We start from the raw sequence: 25,934 nt of genomic DNA on the forward strand, positions 1-25,934 counted from the left end.
TAGCAACCGCCTGATATTGAGCATGTGGGGTGCATAGTGTCCTGAAAATGAACACTAGCTTCTGTACAACACAAGATCTGTTTTGCAGACAATTCTTACTACAGGTATGGGACCTGTTATCCAGATTGCTCGGGAGCTGGGGGTTTCCGGATAATAGATCTTTCCGTAATTTGGAACTTCATACCTTAAAAGAGAAACAAAGAAGAAGCAAACCCAAAAGTTAAAAAAAAAACAAAAAAAAAAAAACCTACCCCCTAACGTACATAGACCCCCCCTCTTCCCCAAGCCTAAGTGTTATCCCGGGCAAATGCCCCATAGTCTTAACTTACCCCTCTGTGCAGATTCTGTACAGCAGAGTTCACGGGCGCCATCTTCTTCTCTTCTGTAATCTGTGTAATGAGACCAGCGGAGCGGTGCATGCGCAGTTGGAGCAGTTTTCTGTTTCACGACAATTGCGCATGTGCCGAATTACCGGTCTCATTCCGAAGATTACTGAAGCGGCTGAAAATTGCGCCTGTGAACTCTGATGCCTGAATCTGCACCTAGGGGTAAGTAAAAAGATAGGTGCATTTGCCCGAGGCAACACTTAGGCTGGGGGGAGGAGGGAGGGAGGTGTATGTAGGGGGGGTAGGATTTTTTTCAACTTTTGGGTTTGCTTCTCCTTTAAGTCTACTAGAAAATCATGTAAACATTAAATAAACCCAATAGGCTGGTTTTGCTTCCAATAAGGATTAATTATATCTTAGTTGGGATCAAGAACAAGCTACTGTTTAATTAATACACAGAAAAAGGTAAACACTTTCAAAAATTTAAAATATTTGGATAAAATTAAGTCTATGGGAGACAGGCTTTCCATAATTTGGAGCTCTCTGGATAAAGGACCCTATACCTGTATAAGCACCCCCAAGGTTTTGTTTCCTCTACTTATGCCATACTATTCTCACATCCCCCACCCACATAGTTAAATAAAGGCTTCGCCATGCTGCTAAGGTGTAAAGTCTAAGGGTAAGGCCACACGAGGAGATTCGGGGAGATTTTCGCCTGGCGACTAATCGCCTCGTCTTCTGAGCGACTATCTCCGTGAACTGGCTCAGCATGTTTTCCCATAACGATACAATGAAAAGTCGCCTGCGCTAATGCACACACGGCGATGCGTTTTCTATAGTCGCCCGAAGTTGCCTCCCAGAATCTCCTTGTGTGGACTAACCCTTAAGTGATTGAGGGCATTTTGAGCTTCTGGCTATGATAACCTGTACTGGTAATTTTATAGGAGACATCAGATAAATTAAAAAATCCCTAATTTTGTAGGCAATTATAAGTAATATATGGGGGCCCATTTACTTAGTTTGAGTGAAGGAATAGAAAAAAAAAAAACCTTCGAATTTCGAATGTTTTTTTTGGCTACTTCGACTATAAATCGTTCGACTATTCGACCATTCGATAGTTGAAGTACTGTCTCTTTAAAAAAAAAAAAAAAACTTCGACCCCCTAGTTTGTCACCTAAAACCTACCGAAGTCAATGTTAGCCTATGGGGAAGGTCCCCATAGGCTTTCTAAGTATTTTTTGGTCGAAGAAAAATCGTTCGATCGATGGATTAAAATCCTTCTAATCGAACGATTCGAAGGATTTAATTGTTCGATCGAACGGATTTCGGTAAATCCTTCGACTTCGATATTCGAAGTCGAAGTATTTCAATTCGGCAGTCGAATAACGAGGGTTAATTATCTCTCGATATTCGACCATAAGTAAATTTGCCCCATGGTGTTGCTTTTACATGGTGCTAAAAATGTATATTGTCTGTGGTGCTCGCTGGAATAACCCCGGTGCAGTTTTCTCAGGATAGGAGCATCAGTTTCAGGTAAGTAAATACATTCACTTAGGGGTGCATAACTTTTGGCACCTCCAAGTGGAATGCGACTTTCCTTCTCCTTTAATCCTACAGTTTAAATCTGAATATTCGTTTTAGATCACTATATTAAAATGTATTAAAACATACGACAAATAAAATCTGATCGTGTGGCCAGCTTTAGTTAGAGAGGATTATGACAAAAGCTAGACGTGCAGATTTTAGCCTTGTAACAGATGAAAGATTGGACGTCGCAATCATCCGACCTGCCACTAACCATTCAGATTTAATAAAGGAGCAAAAGAACAAATCAGACCATGTTCTGCCCGTGACAGCAATCGTATGTAAGTTAAGTCCAACTAATTCTGAGGGTGTCACTGTAAATGTAAACTATGAAAGCAGAGCCCTATTCACATATACTGAAACGGATTCTGACATTAGAACTGTGAGACTGCTGTGGGTGCAATAACAGCTGCTCGAATGGCAGCCATAAAGCAAGACCTCAGTCACTGTTAAGAGCTACTCAAACGGCAGCCATAAAGAAAGACCTCAGTCACTGTTAAGAGCTACTCAAACGGCAGCCATAAAGCAAGACCTCAGTCACTGTTAATAAGAGCTACTCAAACGGCAGCCATAAAGCAAGACCTCAGTCACTGTTAATAAGAGCTACTCAAACAGCAGCCATAAAGCAAGACCTCAGTCACTGTTAATAAGAGCTACTCAAACGGCAGCCATAAAGCAAGACCTCAGTCACTGTTAAGAGCTACTCAAAGGCAGCCATAAAGAAAGACCTCAGTCACTGTTAATAAGAGCTACTCAAAGGCAGCCATAAAGAAAGACCTCAGTCACTGTTAATAAGAGCTACTCAAACGGCAGCCATAAAGCAAGACCTCAGTCACTGTTAATAAGAGCTACTCAAACAGCAGCCATAAAGCAAGACCTCAGTCGCTGTTAATAAGAGCTACTCAAACGGCAGCCATAAAGCAAGACCTCAGTCACTGTTAAGAGCTACTCAAAGGCAGCCATAAAGCAAAACCTCAGTCACTGTTAAGAGCTACTCAAAGGCAGCCATAAAGAAAGACATCAGTCACTGTTAATAAGAGCTACTCAAACGGCAGCCATAAAGCAAGACCTCAGTCACTGTTAATAAGAGCTACTCAAACGGCAGCCATAAAGCAAGACCTCAGTCACTGTTAAGAGCTACTCAAAGGCAGCCATAAAGCAAGACCTCAGTCACTGTTAAGAGCTACTCAAAGGCAGCCATAAAGAAAGACATCAGTCACAGTTAATAAGAGCTACTCAAACGGCAGCCATAAAGCAAGACCTCAGTCACTGTTAATAAGAGCTACTCAAACAGCAGCCATAAAGCAAGACCTCAGTTGCTGTTAATAAGAGCTACTCAAATGGCAGCCATAAAGCAAGACTTCAGTCGCTGTTATCCCAAAAGGAAGGATGCAGAGAGATCATGTGACTGCCAGGAAATACACCTCCTCAGCAGCCAAATACTTCCTTTATAGAGAGCCAAGACATTCCCCAATTGCCATTTAAGTTGTTGTCACATTCACCAGGAGCCAGAGAAACTGCCACAGCTAAACTACAACTGCCAGCAAGTCCCTAGAGCAAAGTTAAAGCCACTCAGCACCACATCAAGCTGTTTCTGAACTAAAGAAAGTGGTGGGGGGGCTGGGAGTTGTAGTTCAACAGGTGAAAGGCCTAAGGACGAGCATCCCTTACAGAAGTCAGTGTAAAGTCCTAATATTCTAAAAGAACGAGAGCTAAACCTGTGGATTCTCAGTTCTTGTTACACTACAACTCCTAGCAAGTGTATGGGGTGGGGAAGAGCGAGAGTTGTAGTTGAGGAGGAGCCACAGGTTGCAGACATGAGGCATGGCCCCCATACAAATACATTGTCCCTACACACAGGCACCTTCCCCCTCTCTTACTCCCACCTCGGGCCCTGGGGAATAACAGTACGAACACCGGGACATACTCACAGCTCCAGAGCCGAGCCGCACGCAAGGACACTGGGGAACCCGCACTCACTGCAACATGGCGAGGGAAACGACGGCGACCCGACTGTTCTATTCTCCCTCCTCCCGCTGGTGCGCACTGCAGCCTGGGAAAGACTGGCACCTCCTCACTGCAGCCGCTACCTGAGCCCGGCCTAGCGCGTATTCACTTCCTGCTCCTCCCCTCACACTTATTGTTATACCTCCCACAGACCGCGACGCCTCCTAGCGCTGTTCTTTCCTCGCTGCTCTTCCGGCTACTTCCGCCCTTCCACGTTACTTCCGCCCTTCCTTGCTACCTGTGTGTGTGGGCATTTACCTCGCGCCTGGATATTGTATATTCCTCCGCCGCATTGTGTACTCTGATGGAGTAAAGGGGATTATATCTGTGCTCAGTGTGTTGTTGCTATAGAGACACCAAACTGTCTGGGGCGGTGAACTTCTCAGTCATTGGGGAATAGACTCAATAACTGGGACTCCTGGGGACACGTCTCTCATTGTGGAACAGGTTTCACAGGTATTAATTACATTCAGTTGTCAGTCACTGGGAAAATAGACCTGGGAACTAAAGTGAGGTTGGAAGGTTTCCATCAAAATTCGGCTACTCATTTAAAGCCCAGGCGGGTTTTGAAAGTACAAACTAGCCAAGGTAAGGATTTGTGCTACTTTTTGGGCCTTTGGCTTGATTGTACTTTGAAAACCAGCCGAAGTTTTTAGTTGCCCTAAGGTGCCAAGCCTGAGTCTCCCAATGCATGTTGGGTAATGTAGTTTTTGCTTAACAATTTGCCAACTGCCCAGTTTAATGTAAGACTACAATACCCAGCATGCAATGGGACTGAGTTGTGTAGAAGTCGGGAGTTACCAGATTACTCTGTACCCCAGTCTCTCGTCACTCTTTTTTTTTTTTTTTTTTTCTCTCTTCATTTATTGGGTTTTTTCTACCGTCACTCTTAAGCATTCTCACGTTTTCTAGTGACTTTTCTCAATTTCTGCTGGCCACCAAAATGTCTATAGGTTGGCCTGTTTTACTAATATTTATTGAAACTGTAAATGTATTAGTGCCTTATAGGCCCCCCTCTGTAGTTACCCCCCTGCTGACGGGCAAATCTGTCCCATTTAGCTTCATGGAAAAATCAGTGAAAATTTGAAAAAGCTGTATTTTCACATATATAGACAGGTATGGGAGCTGTTATCCAGAATGCTCTGAACCTGGGGTTTTCCAGATAATGGATCTTTCCGTAATTTGGGTCTTCATGACTTAAGTCCACTGGAAATTAATTTAAACATTAAATAATCCCAATAAGGCTGGTTTTGCTTCCAATAACTCCGGAACTTCGGAACTCTTAGAATAGATATTACTGTAAAGGTGGCCATAGACTATAAGATCCACTCATTTGGTGAGGTCGAGTAAATACGCTAAACCAAGTGCGCCATTGCCTAAGCTTGAAAACACATTATCCTGATATAATCCTATATAGAACCAATTTGTTAAACCTGAACCGAACCCGCAACCCACATACTTAACCGCTACCCGACCTGACCCGCAAGCACCTTATCCGCAACCCAATCTGTGACCTGCTGACCATCAAGAAACAGGAAGTGCTGTCATTGTAAACAAGAAGTGACATCATTAGAAGTAGGCGTGATCAGAAAAAAAGGAGTAAAGTTGCTATTTAGAATACCTGCGACCAAACCGGAGAACCGCCGACCCACGTCTATACCCGCTCCCGAAACTTCTACCTGCAACCTGCAGGGTACTGTAGGTTTTTGTGGGTAATCCGTGGGTACCCGACCCGCTGCAAGACTCTATATCCTGGTCTCACGTGGGCCAAATCAGTGGATCTTTACCCTATATGCCCACCTTCAGAGGGGAGATTTTGGGCTGATCTGATCGCTCAAATGTGTTTATGACCCCGATGAGATTTTTAAACCTGTGTGATTTTTGGCCAGATATTGGTTGCATAGCCCATGGGACTGGCCCATACACTGGCAGCTAAAATAGCCCATGTTTGGCCACCGTAACCATAGTTAAGTGATGGATTCTGGGAGTAGTTTCCTATAGTAAGAGAGAGAGGAGGAGTTGCATTACACCATGGACCTAAGGGGGTTGGGAACTGGTCTCAGTGAGCACACAGAACGACAATCATGGTTTCAATTCAGTCTGAGTGAGTCTGTGTAAAAAAAAAAAATAGATTTACATTAAAAAAACAATTTTATATTCAAGGTTAAAACAATATAAATCAGGGAAAATGTAAAATCCAGGAAAGAAAAAAGGCAGTTTGTCTGTATGGGATCAAACAAAAATATCAGTATCATTTCGAGGAAAACTTAAAAGCCAGTTTATACTCTATATTTATTTTTGGAAGTAAAGATAGTGTTTGTGCACATTTTCTACTAGAGATATAATTTCAGGGCTGTGCCCTACCTGTACAATGTTGTGGATACACCTGTGACCCCCCCCTTCCAGTGCCACTTTTTTCTACATAACCCCAAGTGAATGAGCATAGAAAGGTATTATACATTTGCTCCTTATATCTAATTCCCCCCAGTTTTGTGTACTGCCCAATTGGGGGGGAGTGTCATATTATGGAAAATATTTGTTCCGGGTCTAGTAACCTATAGCAACCAGTTATCAGGTAGCATTTACATTAAGCATTTAGTCTATTGCTTGAAATGTATCCTGGGGCTCACTGTCATATCTTTAAATGTATTCAAATGTATAGGCTATAAGTGTCTATGGTTCGGTGCAGCTGTACATGGGAGAGAAAGATTCATTGAGAAAACATCCATTTTAGAGGATTTTTGCCTCCCTCCTCTGAGCTGGAAACACTGAAATTTGCCCTCTGTGACCTCTTTTGGCCTGGGCTTTTTGTAGTGTATGTCCATTAAACTCCTAATACCATGGTATCAAACAGAACTAGAATTAATTATATTGCAATGAAACTGCTTTTATTGATGACATAGGCACATTACGGAAGTCTGCGCAGTGATGTTTTGGGCTACTTCAGCCCTCTCTCGTTCTGCTCAGCTGCTGCAAATTTCTTATCCTACAGCACTCGTGTAAACGATGGAATCTACATAGTCATGTAAATAGCAAACTATAGTTGGCCGGCATGTGTAAACAGCTGCTGTTGTAGCCGAGATGAGATTTGGTGCAAAGAGTTGAATCAGTTTCTATGTGTGTTGTTTGTTCATTCAGACACAAGTGTAAAGGGAACCTTATACAGGTCCCCGCTGAACTTTGGAGCCAAGGTTAATATTTTAGTTGTTGCGCTGGCTTCTCCATTACCCAAATGATTTATTGCAGCTTCAGTGGACTGTTTACAGGGGCAAGTGAATGAAGGACTGTAAAGATCCACTCCCGTAAGGATAACAAAGGCATCGTTATTGATTGTTTTCCACCCAAACACAAAAAACAAACATTGTCAAAAGTCACATGTTGTAAATCAAGGCAGCTGGAGGTCCACAGGGTTGATCTCAAACTCCATGAGCATTTTATGGCACCGATTATGTCCAAGATCTTTATCAACCTTTTTATGTGATCATAATCTGGCCTCCAATCTGGAGACAGTCACCAAAATGTTCCTTGCAAAATCTACAACAGGGGTCCCAAACCTTTCTTACCCGTGAGCCACATTCAAATATAAAACAGTTAGGGAGCAACACAAGCAAGAAAAAAGTCCATGTGAATGCCAAATAAGGGCTGCGATTGGCTTTTTGGTAGCCTCTAGGAGGACTGGAGGCTGTATACATGTTTGTTTTGCAGCCAAACCTTGCCTCCAAGTTAGAAATCCAAAAATAAGCACCCGCTTTGAGGCCACTGGGAGCAACATCCAAGGGGTTGGTGAGCAACATGTTGCTCTCAAGCCACTGGTTGGGGATCACTGCTCTACAACAATCTTCATAGGGAGATTTCAGCCAGCAATTCTTGCATGTTGGTAGTGGAAACATTGCCCTATGTGCATTGTGGCCTAGGACTAATAGCATTAATAAATACAAAGACAATGGACTGCAATACAGGCCAAACTAACTGTGACATCCGCAGTCAAGGTAAACCCCATATGGTGGTCCTAGCTATTTACCTACGTCATATTGTTCATAGACTGGCACCGCCATGCATGGTTACGTTTCTTGGGATAATTGCTGATTTGGTCAGAATATACTTGGACACAGTATAGCTGCAGTTAATAATTCTTTAGGTATCCCTGGCATTGCCTTCTGTATGGGAAGAGAATATTCGTGGTTACTGATTCCGAGTAGAGGTATGGGGATTTGCAGTATTCCATGATTTCAATGCTGTGGTTCTGAAGCATGGGAAAAGGTTACATTTGCAGAGAACAGTGGGAAGCACCCACTTTAGTACTCCAGAAATAACCCAATGTAATGCAGATAATTACATTACCTGAATGATTTACTGCTCTTTCTTAGAAAAGCTAATGAGATAAGTTAAACTAGCACACCGAGACTAATTGTAGAATTACTCTGAATCCATCTGTGCTTCACACCAAGCAAAATGCTTTAGAACGTGTAGGGAACAGTTAATATTTACCCACAATTGTGGCTCCTCGGCAGAGACTTTGGTTCCCCATTGGTTCTCCTTGCTAGCAGTGATGTCATCAGGAAGTGACACCATCTTGAAAGGAATCCAAATGGTTTGGGAGATGGCCTTCAACCCAGGGGATTACTAGGAGTATGAGAGTACAACTAAGAGATCAATGTGCTTTGATGCCCAATGTAAGTCCCCCAGTTGCTATCATGTGCTGTCTTTGACTAGGAGGAACTTTATCCAAAAATGAAGGGACTAAAAACCTGCTCAATGACCTGAAGCCTAAAGCTGGCCATAGACGCAAAGATCCGATCGTACAAATTAAGGGAGTGATTCCCGAAACGCGTAGGGCGTTGGATCCTTACATGAGCTTGGAATAAAAGTACATTCCTTGTACCGGAGTGCCGTCCCCTTTTTCTTGGTGTTTAAATTGGATTTTAGCAGTGGGGACGCTGCGGACAGAGCACCCGACTGGAGCAGCAAATAGGGAGAGTGAACCTGGAGCGGTCCTTCTTTGTTGAGCTAAAGCTGGCCATAGACGCAAAGATCCGATCGTATGAATCATTGTACGATCGGACTTTCCCATCTCCCGACCTGTCACTAACCATTCAGATCAAAGTCTTACCATTCCGACCAAATAAAGTAGTTAAAGAACAGATCAGCCGATGTTCTGCCCCTCACAGCAATCGTACGATAGACAAAGCTAGTGACAGTCTCCCACTGAAAATCGTACGATCGGCAATACACGCAGAGATATTATCGGCAGCCGACAGAAATATTCTAACTTGTCCAATCGACCAAACAACCGATCTCCGCCGGACGAAAAATGTCGGGACTCTCCACACACGGTCCGAAAATCGTACGAATCCACGATTCGTACGATCTGATCTTTGCGTCTATGGCCAGCTTAAGAGTTGAACCAAGTTACTGCTGAGAGTGTAAACACAGAATCTGACTGCACTTTCCATTGAGTGAATAAGCCAAAATTGCAAAAGTAATAGGGGGAACCATAGTAACGAGTGGCAAACTGAAGATGAATAATGGAGTTACCCCAAAAAAAAACTTATGTGCAGTTTCCAACCTTAGGAATATTCATAGTAATGCAGCAAAAGAGGGGTCCCCATGATGTGCCCCAGTTTGTGTTTCCCCCTAATGCAAATCAGGCCCAATATTTTTACTAGAGAAAATGGATGCTGGACCTGACCATGAAATGTAAAGAAACACTCTGAAAGTACAGATCAGCAGACCCCATTGAGTGCATAACCAGCGCCTACAGGCAGGGTCAATTTAATGGAAGAGCTAAAGGGGCATTTGCCTAGGGCCGACCACTAACAAATAATAGCACTATGAAAGAATGCATAAGGAATTAAATGAGATCATATAAAAGGGGTTCATGCTCTAATAACATCATAAAAAGCTTCCTTTTGCAGGGGAAAAATATTCACATAGAAACTTAAAACATGCGCCCCCTCCCAATAATGACTGGAGTCTGAGGAGCAGCCAGTGAAAACAAGAGGCAGAACTGTGTGTGCTAGTTGCACCTTACCTGCTTCATGTACACCTACTTAATTGCTCCCCCTCCCAAATAAATAGTCCATGGATAATAGAGCAGTTGATGTGACGGGCAGTTGCTAATTTATCCCATGGCTCTGTAATTCATACAGCCAGCAGGCAGTTGTGGTCATTTGTCGCTCACGCAGTGTAACTGGAATGTTGATTTACTTCTGCCTAATTTTAACTTGCCAAGGAACAGCAAGTGCCAAACAAAGGTAATAGAAGTATTAGTAGCATTCGGAACTCAGCAGTGTCCGATTGGGCCTGTCGGAGAACCTGATACCCTTGCCCCACAGCAATTAGATATAGAAAGGCCAAATTGTACAGGTTTAAACACAGCTCACTATGGGATTACTGATGGGCATTCTCCTAGTACTCTAGACACTTAAAGGAACAGTTCAGTATAAAAATAAAAACTGGGTAAATAGACAAGCTGTGCAAAATAAAAAATGTTTCTAATATACAGTAGTTAGTTAGCCAAAAATGTAATGTATAAAGGCTGGAGTGACTGGATGTGTAACATAATAGCCAGAACACTACTTCCTGCTTTTCAGCTCTCTTGGGGGCAAATTCACTAAGCCACGAAGCGGCGAACGCTAGCGTTAATTCGCTAGCGTATGGCATTTTCGCTACTGCGCAAATTCACTAACGAACGCTGGCGTAGTTTCGCTAGTGTTACTTCGCAACCTTCGCTAGCGACGAAACTACGCAAATTCACTAACTTGCGCAGTGTACTGAACGCTACCTTTTACACTAGACTTCCTTCGCCACCTCAGACCTGGCGAAGCGCAATAGAGTAGATAGGGATTGTTTAAAAAAAAGTCAATTTTTTTTCTAAGTCCCAAAAAATGCTGGCGTGTTTTCTACATGATGGCTGATAGGCTGAAAAAGATCGAAAAATTTTTGGGGCTCCCCTTCCTCCCCCCTACATTTCCTGACTCATGGCAACTTACCTAGACAGTGGGCACATGTGTAGGGCAAAATAAAATTTTTATTTGCTGATTTGAAGGTTTTCTAGCCATTTGTAGTGCAGATACGTGTTCCTCCATTGAAATTTGAATTTCGCGCCGTATGCAAATTAGCCTTCGCTAGCGCAACTTCGCTTTATATAGCGAATCAACGCTAGCGCAACTTCGCAACCTTACGCTACCCCTGTGCGCAACTTCGGATTTTAGTGAATTTGCGGAGCCCTGGCGAAACTACGTCTGGCGAAGTTGCGCCTGGCGCAACTTCGCATCTTAGTGAATTTGCCCCTTGGTTTCTACCAGGTAGTAACTAGGGATGTACCAAATCCAGGGTTCGGTTCCAGATTCGGCCTTTTTTTTAACAGGATTCGGATTTAGCCGAATCCTTCTGCCCGGCTGAACCAAACCCAAATTTGCATATGCAAATTAGGGGCAGGGAGGGAAATCGCATGACTTTTTGTCACTTTGTTCACTTGTCACTTTTTGTCACAAAACAAGTAAAAACGTTTTCCCCTTCCCATCCCTTATTTGCATATGCAAATGATTTGGGGGTTCGTCCGAATCCAAAATAGTGGATTTGGTGCATCCCCAGTACTAACCAATCAGTGACTTGAAGGGGGGGAGGGGAACAAGGTCAAAACTGTTGTTTTTGAATCTGAGCTGAATGCTGAGGATCAATTGCAAACTCACTGAACAGTCCCATGTGGCCCCCCTTAAAGTCACTGACTAACTCAGAGTTAGAGAGCTGAAAAGCAGGAAGTAGTGTTCTGGCTATTATGTTACATTTCCAGTCACTCCAGCCTTTATATATAAAATTTTTGGCTAATTAACTATATTAGCCGATCTCCACATCATAGCCCTGCCCTTACATCACAGCCCCGCCCCATCATGTCATGGACCCGCCACATCATGATCCCGCCTCCCCCAAAGTTCGAAATGGTGGCAACCCTACTGGCAGGATTCCTATATTATTGTGCGACCAACCAATTGCTGATCACGACACCATAGCCCCGCCCCATGATGCGTCACCTACTCTGCAATGTCACAACCACTCCCCTGTGACGCCACCTTTCCCCCCCCCTATCCAGAAAGGTGGCAACCCTAACACCGCACATGCACTCAGGGGGCAAGGTGGCCAGCCGGATTGCCTAGGGCACTAATGCCAGTTGTACATTATGGAGGGGAGTTGCAGTATCAAACCAAAAATAGAGTTTCAACCAGTTACATAACGGTTACACTATTTGCCTAGTGTTTATGTATCGCTTACACAATTTATTCTGTTTATTGATTTCATTGCCGGCAGTTCAAGTTCTCAGCAGATTAAGTGAGTGTGCAACTGTCGTATTGCACATACGGTATGTTTGCTTGTTCCAGGGCAGTGACACAGTGTATTATTACTGGATTGCCTTATACAACAGCTCATCGGCTGCCTAAAAATGGAATATATGTATTTTAGTAGGCCACTGTGTAAATTATTTTGTGGGCTAAAATAGAGATGTTCCAAGGGCCAGGACCCCATCCCACCCCTGGCTAAGCTTTGTATGCCCCAGATCTGCTGAACCTGTCATTTCACTTTCAATGATTCCAGTACTTTTATTTCTTTAGAATCCCATTGTAATATTGGTTTGTACAAATACATTTAAGGCATTGATGTTGACACTAGAGGTCACTATTGTGATGCGAACACACTTTTGGAAACCAAGCGAGTGCAATGTACAGTTCTGGTGCGGCCTGAGACTGTGCCTCTACTCCAGGTCAGCTCATGGGATGCCTCTGCCCGCGTTGTACATTGAACTGGTTTTGTAGAAGAATCTCTGTTCTACAATTCTTCTAGCTGCACGTGGGGTGGGAAGGGCTGCGTTATTTATAAAATATGACAGTTTAAACTCTGGCACCTTCAGTTGTTGAACTACCAACCTCAGCAGTGCCAGCAAGCTGCTGGCAGAACACAAATGTGGCATGCCCCTCAAATTAGTGGATAAAAATTGCTCACCCATAAATCTTTAATAGTTACTACTTTTGAAGGCAATCCCACTTTAAAAAATTAAAAGTCGCCAACGTTTTTTTAACACTTTAATGAATTTCCGGGATACAGGATATGATGTCACTGACACAAGATTGAGGAGGATGTAGCTTTGTTTTATTAGTTTGCCTGGTTGGAGATCAGTAAAATTCACATTCGCAAGTGAATTTGTGGATTAACAACTGTTCGCCAGAGTGAAAAGTCGCCTGGTCATAGGGTGAGAACGCACGCTAGTTCGCTAAAAAATTGTCCTCTACGCCTGGTAGTGAATTGCCGATGTGCCTACGGATGAGATTTCTGATTCACCCTTTAGTGAATCTGCCCCATTGTTTCAATAAAGCGTATTGAGGAGTGATGATCAGAATGGTCATTAGGATAATAAAATTATAAAGATAGAATAAACTGCCCACAGCAATGGGGTAAACACAATTTGTGGGAAATTGTTTAGAATTAATGTTTTGGGGTCTCTGTAAAGTGTCGCTGACCAAACTTTTAGAATTAGCGACATTCTGAATACAGTACATTTGCCGTTTATCTCCATTTTTTTAACTATTATTTTTTCTTGACTATTAAAGTGGACCCGTCACCCAGACATAAAATTCTGTATAATAAAAGTCCTTTTTAAATTAAATATGAAATCCAATTTCTTTTTTTTATTAAAGCATTCATAGTTGTTGTAAACGCATTTAAAAATATCAGCTGTCAATCAAATATTGTCTGCCCCTCCTCTATGCCAGTGGCATAGAGGCGGGGCAGACAATTACTTTCACTTTCCATTCAGCACTTTCTAGATGTCACTGCTCTCCCTGCATTCCCCCAGCTCTCTTAACGATTTAATTGTGTAACCAGGGCATCGGGATGGACATTGGTTCCCTGTCCCCTGGTGCACAAACAAGATTCTGAGATGATACAAGGCTTCTCTTAAAGGAAAACTATACCCCCAAAATGAATACTTAAGCAACAGATAGTTTATATCAAATTGAATGACATATTAAAGAATCTTACCAAACTGGAATATATATTTACATAAATATTGCCCTTTTACATCTCTTCCCTTGAACCACCGTTTCGTGACTCTATCTGTGCTGCCTCAGAGATCACCTGACCAGAAATACTACAACACTAACTGTAACAGGAAGAAGTGAGGAAGCAAAAGGCAGAACTCTGTCTGTTAATTGGCTCATGTGACTTTACATGTGGTTTGTATGTGTGCACAGTGAATCTTACGATCTCAGGGGGCGGCCCTTATTTTTTAAAATGGCAATTTTCTATTTATGATTACCCAATGGCACATACTACTAAAAAAGTATATTATTATGATAATGGTTCATTTACATGAAGCAGGGTTTTACACATGAGCTGTTTTACTCAGTATCTTTTAATAGAGACCTACATTGTTTGGGGGGTATAGTTTTCCTTTAATAACAAGTTCCACAAAATGGCTCCTTCCTGGTTGCTATAATTATGAGTTCCCAGACTGATGGAAACAATATTCAAATAATTTATACAGTGTAATTAAAGTTCATTTTGCTTGACTAACATGATAAAATAGGATTTGGAATAATTTTGTTTGGGTGACGGGTCCCCTTTAATACAGTGTTATTTGCTGTCCATAAACATTTTCATCATATCTAATTCTTATCTAATTTTATGCATTTTAATTCAAATTACAATATGGATATCTTTACGACAGGTATTTTACAAACTTAGTAGGCTTCCTGCACTGGGATAAAAATGGCAATGGCACAGGGGGTAATTTACAGCTCAGCAGGCAGCATTGTCGCCCCTTTATTTCAGATCAATCATCTGGAGTCGGAAGTGCACTTGCAGGTCAGGCGATATTTGGGTAGAAACACTGATGTTATTGCGGATCTTTCCAGTGTCCCACATGTCCAGGCAAGTGAGTGTTTTGTTGTCCAATCACCAAGCTGGAACTTGCTCAGGTGACAAATCAATTGTTTGTGTCAATGTACTTAGTGCCAGTAAGACAGATGGGGAATGGGACACTCAGTAGTGATTTGCTGGTCAGCCCAAAACCCTAGAGTTGGGAGAGTTCGGGCCAACCGACCAGCAGGCTTTATGTGCCTCCGGCCACTCCACAACCTCCCCACACTGTTCCAACCGCTATACCAACTGTCCCATATTTTGCGGGACAGTCCAGATTTTGACAGCTCAACCCACAGTACTGGATTGTTACTGAAATGCACTAAACAGCCAGAAAAAGATTTGTAAGTTTGTAACTTAATTGGCTTTTGGCAGAGAGCCCAAAATAGATACTTTTGTAACAATTTAAGATAAGCAGGTCTCTTGGGGAAACTGTGATTTGCATCTTAAAAGGCAATTCACCTTCATTAGCAAAACTGTAATAACACATAAAAACCGGAGAAATGTGTCCAAACTTTCATAACCTGTCATATTTTGTAAAATGGACATGGTAATTAGGGGGGTGTGGTCACAAAAACGGTTGTGGAAAAAAATTTTTTTTGCAGCGCTCTGTGCACCAAACGTATTTGTACCTCTGTCTATTTCCAAAATGTTTGAAATTTTCTAATTTTGAGCCAAGGCTCGATGACGTCACATGCAATGGCACGAAAACCCGGAAGCACACGCCACAACTACAGAATACATATCGGGTGCAGGAGGAAGGACGTGACTGGCATCCCTACTGTGGCTGCTACTGGAGTCCCTGTCGCACCCCTACTAAACCACCAGGTAAACCTCTCACAGTACGTATACAAACCAGCATGGAGAGCCGGCTAGGGCTTGGGTTGGGGCAGATTATGGTCCAGTGTGGGATCAAAAAAATCTCCAACCTGTACATTTCTATCATACTGTCTGAGTCTTTTTGGAACTGTTTAGGCATCTGTGATACAAATGTGACATGGCAGGCCATGTATGAATGTGAGTGTGATCAAGTGCATTCAATATGGCTCCTTAGTTGTAAAATGGATGTACTGATATTAGCAGGAGACCAAGGAACAACCGGAGTTGAGTTATTCAGTCATTAGCAGGAGAACAGGGAATAGTAGGAGTTAAGGTAATAGACTCATAAACATATAAGTATGTTTATTAAGGAGGAAGCTCATATCTTATTCACATAGTTATAATCAAAATACACAGTAATTATACACAGCAATTATTTTCATTCACATGGTTATTTCCATTTTCATGGTCATTCTCATGGCCATGTCCTGGGCATGTAGCCATTATTATTATTTTATATGTCTATGTGTAATGATCTATTACTTTGTTATTGTACCAATATAAAAAGGAGCTCAGCTGGGGGGGGGCTTTGGGACTTCATCTACAAGCAGACGTGTTGTGTAGAATAATTGGTCTTGTAAGGACCATTGGCCGATTGATGTGCTCTGGGAGTCGCTGTATTTGATTTGGGCCCGGGGTCCCCCAGCTGATGTTCCTCTCAGAAGTCTGCCAAGGGAAGCTCGGCTAGACGTTGCGTTGTCTTCAATCGGTATTGTATTACTTTTCTTACAATATATTATTCTGGTTTAATGATGATCAATGTGTGTGTGTTTTATTTCCAACCCTATATTTGATATAAGTCTACTGGGGGAAGTGCTCAGTTAGACATTTAGTTTGTGATAAGTCTGCCAAGGGAACTTGTAGCAAGACAGCATCTCCATATCTGATGAATGTAAAATACACACAGATACTAACATGAATGCCTATTGTTATCATACTGTACATCTATTTAGATATAAACATTGATCCTGTTAAAAAAATATTGACATGACAGATCTAGTTGTCTGGTTGGTCACTTGGATGAACAATTTAAGCAAAGAAATACTTATGTGGGGACCTTGTCAAACAAGCGGATCTAAAGGCCCCCATACACGAGTCGGCATCTTATTGGCCCGTGTGTGGGATTGCACCGGCATATGTTCGTTGATGCAGTCCTGCCCGTATTGCCTCCATTCTGATCCGATTGTTGGGCCCGAGGGCCCACGATCGGATCAGCCCGAATATCTCCCACCTCAATGTGGGCATATCGGGGATAGATCCGCTCGTTTGGAGACATCGCCAAATGAGCAGATCCCCCTGTGTATGGCCACCTTTAGTGGGCTGCCAGATGAACACCAGTGGGCCCCAGCTCCATCAGCCAATTGCATTTAGAACAGTCTATGTATAACTGTTGCAAGAGTTGGTCCTTTGTGCTAAATTCTTTGGTGGCCCTAGGAGGCCCAGTCTGACAGTGGTGGGTTTGGGCAGCTTTAGTACCCAGAGCATCTGTATTACCAGTTGCCCTACCTAGGAGTTGACATTATATTACCTATATTTCCATTACCTAACCACTGATGACATTATGTGGAAAGTAGGTGCCAGAATGTACGACTGAAATTTGCCTGCACGTCAGAAACCTGATCTGATCCGAGATTTCTGATAAGCAGAAAGTGTAACGTTTCACAAGTCTCAGAACTAACAGAGATAGGGCTGACGATCATATTCACAGAACTGGTTTCTACTCGTTCATCAAGCTCAGAGTTACAGAGAAACAAGATCTACACTGGGCCTTCATCTTCCTACGTAATTCAAAATAATTATGCTTTCTACGATAGATAAATATCATTTCATTAAACTGGATCTGCTGTAGAGAGTGAGAAATAAAGGGCAAGAATTCTCTCACTTGCTGGGTGCAAATCTAGATGCCTTGTCCTTCAGCCTTTGCACCAGATCTTGTAACCCATAGTTACAAATCTAAAACCTTGTTCACCAATGATTCCGTTTCGCAAAACCGTGAACACATTTTTTTATATTTAATTTTGAAATCTGACATGGAGCTAGATATATTGTCAGTTTCCCAGCTGCCCCCAGTCACTTGTGCTCTGATAAATTTCAGTTACTGCTGTACTGCAAGTTGGAGTTATATCAACCCCTCCCTTTCCCCCACAGCAACCTAACAACAGAACAATAGGAAGGTAACCAGATAGCAACTCCCTAACACAAGATAACAGCTGCCTGGTAGATCTAAGAACTAGGGATGCACCGAATCCACTATTTTGGAATCGGCCAAACCCCTGAATGCTTTGCGAAAGATTTGGCTGAATACCGAACCAAGCTTTTAATTAGCATTTACAAATAAGGGGTGGGAAGGGGAAACCATTTTTTACTTCCTTCTTTTGTGACAAAAAGTAATGCGATTCCCCCCCTAATTTGCATATGCAAATTCAGATTCGGTTTGGCCTAATCCGAATCCGTCTGAAAAAGACCGAATCCCGAACCGAATCCTGGATTTGGGGGTATATTTATCAAAGAGTGAAGTTAATAGTGAAGTTCCGCCACTAGAGTGAAATGCCGCCACTCTCAATTCATTTCTATGGGATTTTTATAGGCGTATTTATCAAAGGGTGAACTTTCACCCATTGATAAATAGGCCTTTCAAAATCCCATAGAAATGAATTGAGAGCTGTGGAATTTCACTCTAGAATAAATTTACCCCTTGGTGCATCCCTACTAAGAACAGCACTCAATAGTAAAATCCAGGTCCCACTGATATACATTTAGGGGCAAATTCACTAAGCGCCGAACGCTAGCGTTACTTCGCTAGCGTTACTTCGCTAGCGTTACTTCGCTAGCGTTTGGCATTATCGTTACTGCGCAAATTCACTAACGAACGCTGGCGTAGATTCGCTAGTGTTACTTCGCACCCTTACACCTGGCGAATTTTCGCTACGGACGTAACTACGCAAATTCACTAACTTGCGCAGTGTAGTGAACGCTACCTTTTACGCTAGACTTCCTTCGCCACCTCAGACCAGGCGAAGCGCAATAGAGTAGATAGGGATTGCTTTAAAAAAAGTCAACATTTTTTCTAAGTCCCAAAAAACGCTGGCGTGTTTTCTACATTATGGGTGATAGGCTGAAAAAGATCGAAACATTTTTTGGGGCTCCCCTCCTTCCCCCCTACATTTCCTGACTCATGGCAACTTACCTAGACAGTGGGCACATGTGTAGGGCAAAATAAAATTTTTATTTGATGTTTTGAAGGTTTTCTAGGCATTTGTAGTGCTGATACGTATTCCTCCATTGAAATTTGAATTTGGCGCCGTATGCAAATTAACCATCGCTAGCGTAACTTCGCTTCACTTAGCGAATCAACGCTAGCGCAACTTCGCAACCTTACGCTACCCCTGTGCACAACTTCGGATTTTAGTGAATTTGCGAAGCGCTGGCGAAACTACGCCTGGCGAAGTGCGCCGAAGTTACGCCTGGCGCAACTACGAATCTTAGTGAATTTGCCCCTTAGTTAGATTGAGTAGCAGAAACAACAGCCTCCCAGAAAGCAGTTCTACAGTTCTTAAGTGCTGGCTCTTTCTAAAAGCACATGACAGGCAAAATGATCTGAGATGCACCTACACACCAATATTATATATACAGTGTAATTTCATGACAGAATCCCTTTAACATTAATTTCAAGCCTAAACCTTAACAGCCTCCTGTGGCTCAATCAAGAGAAGTGGACCAAAAAATGTCTCTGGTTATAGATAAGGCATCTCCTGACATGCAGCTCCTCAATTATACATACATGGTTTGTCCTAGATTGTCACTAGGTAGACAGACTGAAAGGACAGTAAAGATATTTGTAACTGTATCTCAGATCTCTGTGACATTCCACCACCCGTTAAAACACATTACGTTATCTACAGTATATGGCAGTGGATGGAGGTGGTGGAACCATACAGCAGATCCTACAGAGTCTACAGAATGGTAGTTACGCTACTTGCTGGGGGGTATGCATCGCATGGCCTAAACTAAAGTATGTACAGGGGCAAACATATTATATTATTTATTATAGTTAGAATGGAACAGTAACATCTTTCTTTTGGTGAGGCTACCAATAGAAGGCTTTCCATAGGAATGTATATAACTGAATACTTTTATGTGACAGCTGGGGAGGCTAAGCCTTCCTAAATCTTTATTATTCATTCATCTTTATATATTCCTATGTGGAATATATTTTCATGTGAGCCAGCAGGCAATGAGTTAATGTGAATATAATGATATAATGCCATTTTCCTGGAAGCCATTCCCATGCAGAAAGCTAATGAATACTGAGGCCCCCTTAAGTGGTGCAGCAGGGTCAGGCCGGAGCTGTGCCCAGTTTTCTGCCAATATTTCAACAGATGGCAGACTCAGCAAAATGCAACTGATGTGCCCAGCATGATTAGTGAGTCTACAAACCAATCGGCCATCAGTAGAGGCCCTCCTTCTAGCTGAGGCAGCATGAAAAGGAATATCAATGAAATAATTGGCCCCAGGGGGCCCCGGCAGTAGATAAACTGTGAAGCTGTGGCCCTTTCTTTGATGCATTGCAGCCCTGTGTATATATTAAAGCTACAAAACATAAAGAATGGAGATTTTAAATGAAATATCAAACACATATTAAAGGAATTCAGAAAATGTGTGTGTTATTAATCTGAACATACCATGCAATATTCTGGTAATTGTTACTGGATCAAGTAGGGATGCACTGAATGCACTTTTTTGGATTCGGCCCGAACCCCTGAATCCTTCGTGAAAGATTCGGCCGAATACCGAACCGAATCTGAGCCCTAATTTGCATATGCAAATCAGCGAAGAGGAGGGGAAAAAAGTTTTTTTTTTTTCCCCAATGTTTTGCGAGGAAAAGTCTCATTATTTTAAGGATGCGGATTCGGTTCGGCCAGGCTCAAGGATTCGGCCGAATCCTAGTGAAAATGGCTGAATCCTGGCCGAATACGAACCGAATCCTGGATTCGGTGCATCCCTAGGATCAAGACAAGACTTGGACATTTTACTATATAAGCCTATATTTATAGTATGGGTGCTAATTCTCATGTAGCAGAACTGTAAAGGCAGAGATACCTAGATCACATCCTCATACTTGTTTCCTTTTAATAAGCTCTATTGAGCAGGCCCCTCTTTACCCCTGTAACAATCTATATACATGTAGGTTATATATATATCTCAGACCTATATTCTAGGTGAATCTCCCTTGTACTGTAATGATTGCCATCCCGTTGGTCCCCTGCTTGAACCTGCTGTCAATGTCAGCTATTTTGTAGCTATGACCCCCCTAGGAAACTTCTCGTGAGGCAGCTTAGGGCGACTTTGGAAATGTATGGCATCCGCCGGTGATTCGCATTCTTGCTGGCGTGAAGGCATTTCAGGAGCATTAGTCGCCAGAAGTAGGGGAGCTTTGACGCTGGACGACTAATCTCAGGAGCTTTGTCCCCAAAAACTGAATAACCATTGTCGTTCCCTCATCTCTTAAGGCAGTGTTGAGGTAGGTTAAAGATAATAGCCTTCCTTCTTTGTTCCAGCCAGACGTCTTGTCCATGGCCCTCCTGCCTGCCCCCACTCTTATATTCACCACCGTCATCTCTTTCATCATGATCATTCCTGCAGATTTCAGCAGCATTGTGAATTTTTTCAGATAAGTGGAGACTTGTTTGTCTATATAAGCATAGGATATGGAATGACACATGCAAGGATAGTGAGAGGGATGTAGGGAGGGAGTCCTGCCCCCAAGTATCACTATGTACAGTCCCAATTCCTATTGCCTTATATGTCTCTGTTGGTAACATTTCTTCCTGTTACATTTTTGTCAGCTCTTCTCTCAGGTATACCCTTACTTCATACACACATAGGGGCAGATCTACTAAAGGGCCTAGTGGCCGTCGCTAGGGAAAATTCGCCAAAAAGACAATCCGTAGAGACATCGCCAATTTAATTTCATCGCCAAAGTTTCCATTATGTTACCCTCTTTTGGCAGAATCTGCTTTGCCAGGTTAGACCTGGTGAACTGATAAGATGAAGCTCCATCTTCCTCAACCTTATGTCAGTGACATCATATCCTGTATGCCGAAAAGTCATAAAAAATACAAAACACTGGTGTTTTTTCATTTTTTAAAGTGGGATTATGTTTAAAAGTTGTAACTGTTATATATATTTTTTTGAACCATTTGAAGCTCATGCCACATTTGCTTTAGGGTGGGCTCATGTCTAGGACATTAGAAGATCTCTTTTGTATTTATTTTGCTTCCTTGGACATGTGTAATAATAAGTGGCCACTTCAAGCATTTGCAGCAACATCTCTAATAAAGACGTATATATGTGACCTATATGTACCTGCCCTATTCAAATCAGGGCGACGGAGGGTCGATGGTTCTGCGGCAGCTATTAGTGCTCTTGCACATGATTCTGCAGAAGAAGCAGAACGTATGCAATGATGATTGATGCAAAAGTACAAGGAGCATAGTCTGGACACAAGTACAGGTTTGGGATCCGTTATCTGGAGACCCGTTATCCAGAAAGCTCCAAATTATGGAAAGTATGTCTCCCATAGACTCCATTTTATCCAAATAATCCAAATTTTTAAAAATTATTTTCTTTTTCTCTGTACTAATAAAACAGTAGCTTGTACTGGATCCCAACTGAGATATAATTAACATAGATAAATACAAGAGATCCTCTGACTCAACCCAATATCAATATATTAAGGATTCTGAAACATTTTGTGCCTTAAGCTACTAAAAATGCCTTACCCTTTAAGCAAATCAGGGATTGTTTGTCCATATATTGTAATATATTTAAGCTGGCCAACTACGTCAAAGACGTAAATATATTGCAATGTATGGACAAACAATGCACATAGGGGCTACCAATAGCCAATCACAGCCTGCATTTAGCATCTCCAGGAACATTTTGCATGATTGTGTTGCTCCCCACCTCATTTTACATTTGAATGTGGCTCACGGGTAAAAAAAAAGGTTGGAGACCCATGCTTTAGATGATGAAAATATTTTTACTGTAATGATGAACTTCCCTGAAATAACAGTATTTATATTTTCCTGTAGTTTTACGGCCTGGCTGTTCTACGGTATAACCATCTCTGGGCTCCTGTACACAAAGATAAAGAGACTGGACCTTCCCAAGCCATATAAGGTGAATATTGCAGCTTTCCCTTTATTGAGAAGTAACAGGAAAAGGAGCAAGAAAAACACTGAGGAATTTAACTGCATAGTTTGCTAATCTCCCCCATCTCCTTGCATTTCCAGCACTGACATCGAGGGCCGGAATGTTATTGACGGAAATAAATTGCTGTTATTGCCGATTAATAACCGGTGTGCCGCAATTTATATCCCAATGTATTTCTGCTCTGGTGGGCTTTAAAGTGGAACAGCTCGGCCGAGAGAATGCTGGGGAGTGTGGCCTAAAATCCAGGCTTTTGCTGGGCTGTTACTATACTATTTACCAACTTTAGTATTTAGATAAGGGAGGCTGATTGGTGGGAATTGTAATGTAGGACTTCAGATCCTTTTTTTGTACCAAGATTAATTAAACACAGACACTCTTTGGATCTGCTCCAAATCCCACTTACTTGGGTCGAAATAGGAGAAAGTAAGATAATATAGATAATCTGAACCCCAGAGCATCTATGCAGAGTCACACGTAAGGGGTTGTATGGGGTTCAGCACTGCCATAAATACCAACAATCGCCCAGTACAGTACTGAGATTAACTGGCTCCTGCATTGTTTAAACTTTAAATTCAAAACTCCTGCACTGTTCACACCCAGGGCCGCCATCAGGGGGGAGAGTTGTAGGGGGCCCCGAGGGTAAGGGGGCCGGGCCACGTCACACTTACTTCATTAGCCGGGCCTCCCATCTTTCTGAGAGCTGCTGACTTCGGGAAGGCATGGACATTTAAGGGGCCCTGGCCACCAATTTTCTTATAATAATACATTTTCTTACTCATGTGGGGTCCTAGCCACCGATATTTTTAAATGGGGGGGCCCTGGACACAAATGTTTTTTTATGGGGGGCCCTGACCACCAATATCTTTTTATTTTTTATTAACATGTGGGAACCCTAGCCACCAATAATTTTTTTTGTTTTTTTACTGTGTGGTGGGGGCGGACCTGTGGGGTGGGGCTTGTAGTGGGCACAGCCCAGGGGACCCAGGAAATGTTATCGTATGGGGCCCTGCGATTTCTGATGGCGGTCCTGTTCACACCTGTAAACCCCCTCCATTATTCACACCTGTTACACCTCTTGTTCACATCCTAACGACTTGTACTGTTCACACCTCAGACCCACACTGAAAGTGCCCACATTATTCATCTGTTTATACATCATACAAACTGCTGGAGGGGCATCAGCATTGTGTCACTGTATGTGCACTGTATGCTCCCTGTGTGTGCCATACTCTGCCTGCCCTTTGCTCCCTGTATATGCCATACTCTGCCTGCCCTATGTTCCTTGTGTGTGCCATACTCTGCCTGCCCTATGCTCCCTTTGTTCCATATTCTACCTTTCCTATGCTCCCTGTGTGTGCCATACTATGACTGTTATTTGTGGTTTCTGAGTTACTGTATTTAGCTTTTTATTCAGCAGCTCTCAAGTTTGCAATTTCATCTATTTGGTTGCTAGGGTCCAAATTCCCCTAGCAACCAAGCATTGATTTTAAGAGACTGGAATATGAAAAGGAAAGGCCTGAATAAAAAGATGAGAAATAAAAAGTAGCAAAATGTTTTTTTAGATGCCCCCCCTCCATTTGAAAGCTGAAAAGAGTCAGAAGAAATAATTGAAAAACTATAAAGAATAAAAAAAGGAAGGTCAACTGAAAAGTTGCTTAGAATTAGCCATTCTATAACATACTAAAAGTTACTATGCCACCCAGAAAGAACAGCAGGGGGCGCTCCTGTTCCACATTCTTTATATTAGCAGGAATGTTGAAATCGTAAATGATTAATTTTAATTGTAGAAGTGATCCCCTTTGAGAGTCTCTGTGCAAAGTAACCAGAAAATGAGCTTCCCCTGTAATAATTGCACTGGTTTCTGTGCTGTCATGTAGTAATTATCTGTATTAATTACTAATCAGCCTTATATTGTGACATTTCTATTCTATGTGTACTTTATATTGTGAGTGGGTCCCTAAGCTCAGTAAGTGACACAGTAATAAAGGATTCCCAAAGAGGTCTGTTCTCCCTCAGACTTGTATATAAATAACTATATGTATCGTAACTCTGAATTGGATTTCAGTAAGTGACAGTAGCACAAAGCATGTGCAGTGAATCAGCAGAAAAGAAGATGGGGAGCTACTGGGGCATCTTTGGAGACACAGACCTTTACTGCTAAAGGGCTGTGGTTGCCTTGGGCGGGTACAGAAGCACAAAACATCATGTATAACATTTCTAGCTACTTCTTTAGTTAGGCTTTAGTTCTCCTTTAACCCACCTTTGCACTGAAACCCTAAAAGTTCTCAAGGTCCTGCTGACCAGGTGGAATCCAGGTGACTGGAAACCCTGTCCAACTTGTTATATTAATTTCTCATTAAGTTGGGGGACCTAAAAATACTTTATTCTAGGAGCCAGAAGCTTCCAGGTACACCACCAATAGAGAATATAAAGTAGGATGCATCAGTCTATTGGCAGCTGTCAGGGGTCACAGCCAGACTATTCATCAAATAGACAGAACATCTATACAGTATATACAAAGCTCTGCAATAGTGACATGAATGCATCTGTTGTTGAGGAACGTTCGGTAATGGAGCTTCCATGACCTCTGAGGAGCAGAACCAGAGCTTCCAGGGTCAGAGGACTTGGCCAACTCTTGTATTTGAAGTCCTGTAGAGGACCATTTTCTCTCTGACCGGTTATTCATGTTATTCGCTGCTCCCAAGGCCCTCAACAAAAGAAATTGTATCATCCTTATCCTCAACAGAGGGGATGCTCTGGAACAGAGATGGTGAAGAGATAAAAGAGCTTTGTCCTTTGGTTGCCTCTGTGCCCTCTCTCTCTGCCTCTATCCCCTGGGCCAATCCAAACTGGGCTCGATTGCCATCCACTAATCTCCAAAAAAGTTTTGTACCCCAACTACAGACGTATTTGGGCCATTTGAGGACTTATACAGCAGAAAAAACAGGGCTATCCACGGTATACATTCATCTCCATAGGCCCTACGCGTTTTGTAACCCTAAGGTACTTAGT

General features: G+C 42.4%; 1 protein-coding gene across 5 annotated transcripts in view; it reads right to left on the bottom strand.

Moving 5' to 3' along the window:
- Positions 1-4,080, bottom strand: part of pum2.S (pumilio RNA binding family member 2 S homeolog) — a 63,161-nt gene extending 59,081 nt beyond the window's left edge. Inside the window, exon 1 of one of the 5 annotated variants that reach the window (XM_018265962.2) lies at positions 4,060-4,080. Coding sequence is in view for 1 of the 5 variants with exons in the window: in XM_041565066.1 (XP_041421000.1) it covers positions 3,891-3,898 (8 nt within the window). In the remaining 4 variants the exon portion in view is untranslated. Of the gene's footprint in view, positions 1-3,837; positions 4,038-4,059 lie in introns of those variants that run through there. The other 4 variants (XM_041565066.1, XM_041565067.1, XM_018265960.2 and 1 more) reach the window with 4 other exon arrangements.
- Positions 4,081-25,934: the final 21,854 nt, after the last annotated feature.

The sequence above is a fragment of the Xenopus laevis genome, chromosome 5S (genome assembly GCF_017654675.1).
Source record: "Xenopus laevis strain J_2021 chromosome 5S, Xenopus_laevis_v10.1, whole genome shotgun sequence".
Taxonomy (NCBI): domain Eukaryota; kingdom Metazoa; phylum Chordata; class Amphibia; order Anura; family Pipidae; genus Xenopus; species Xenopus laevis.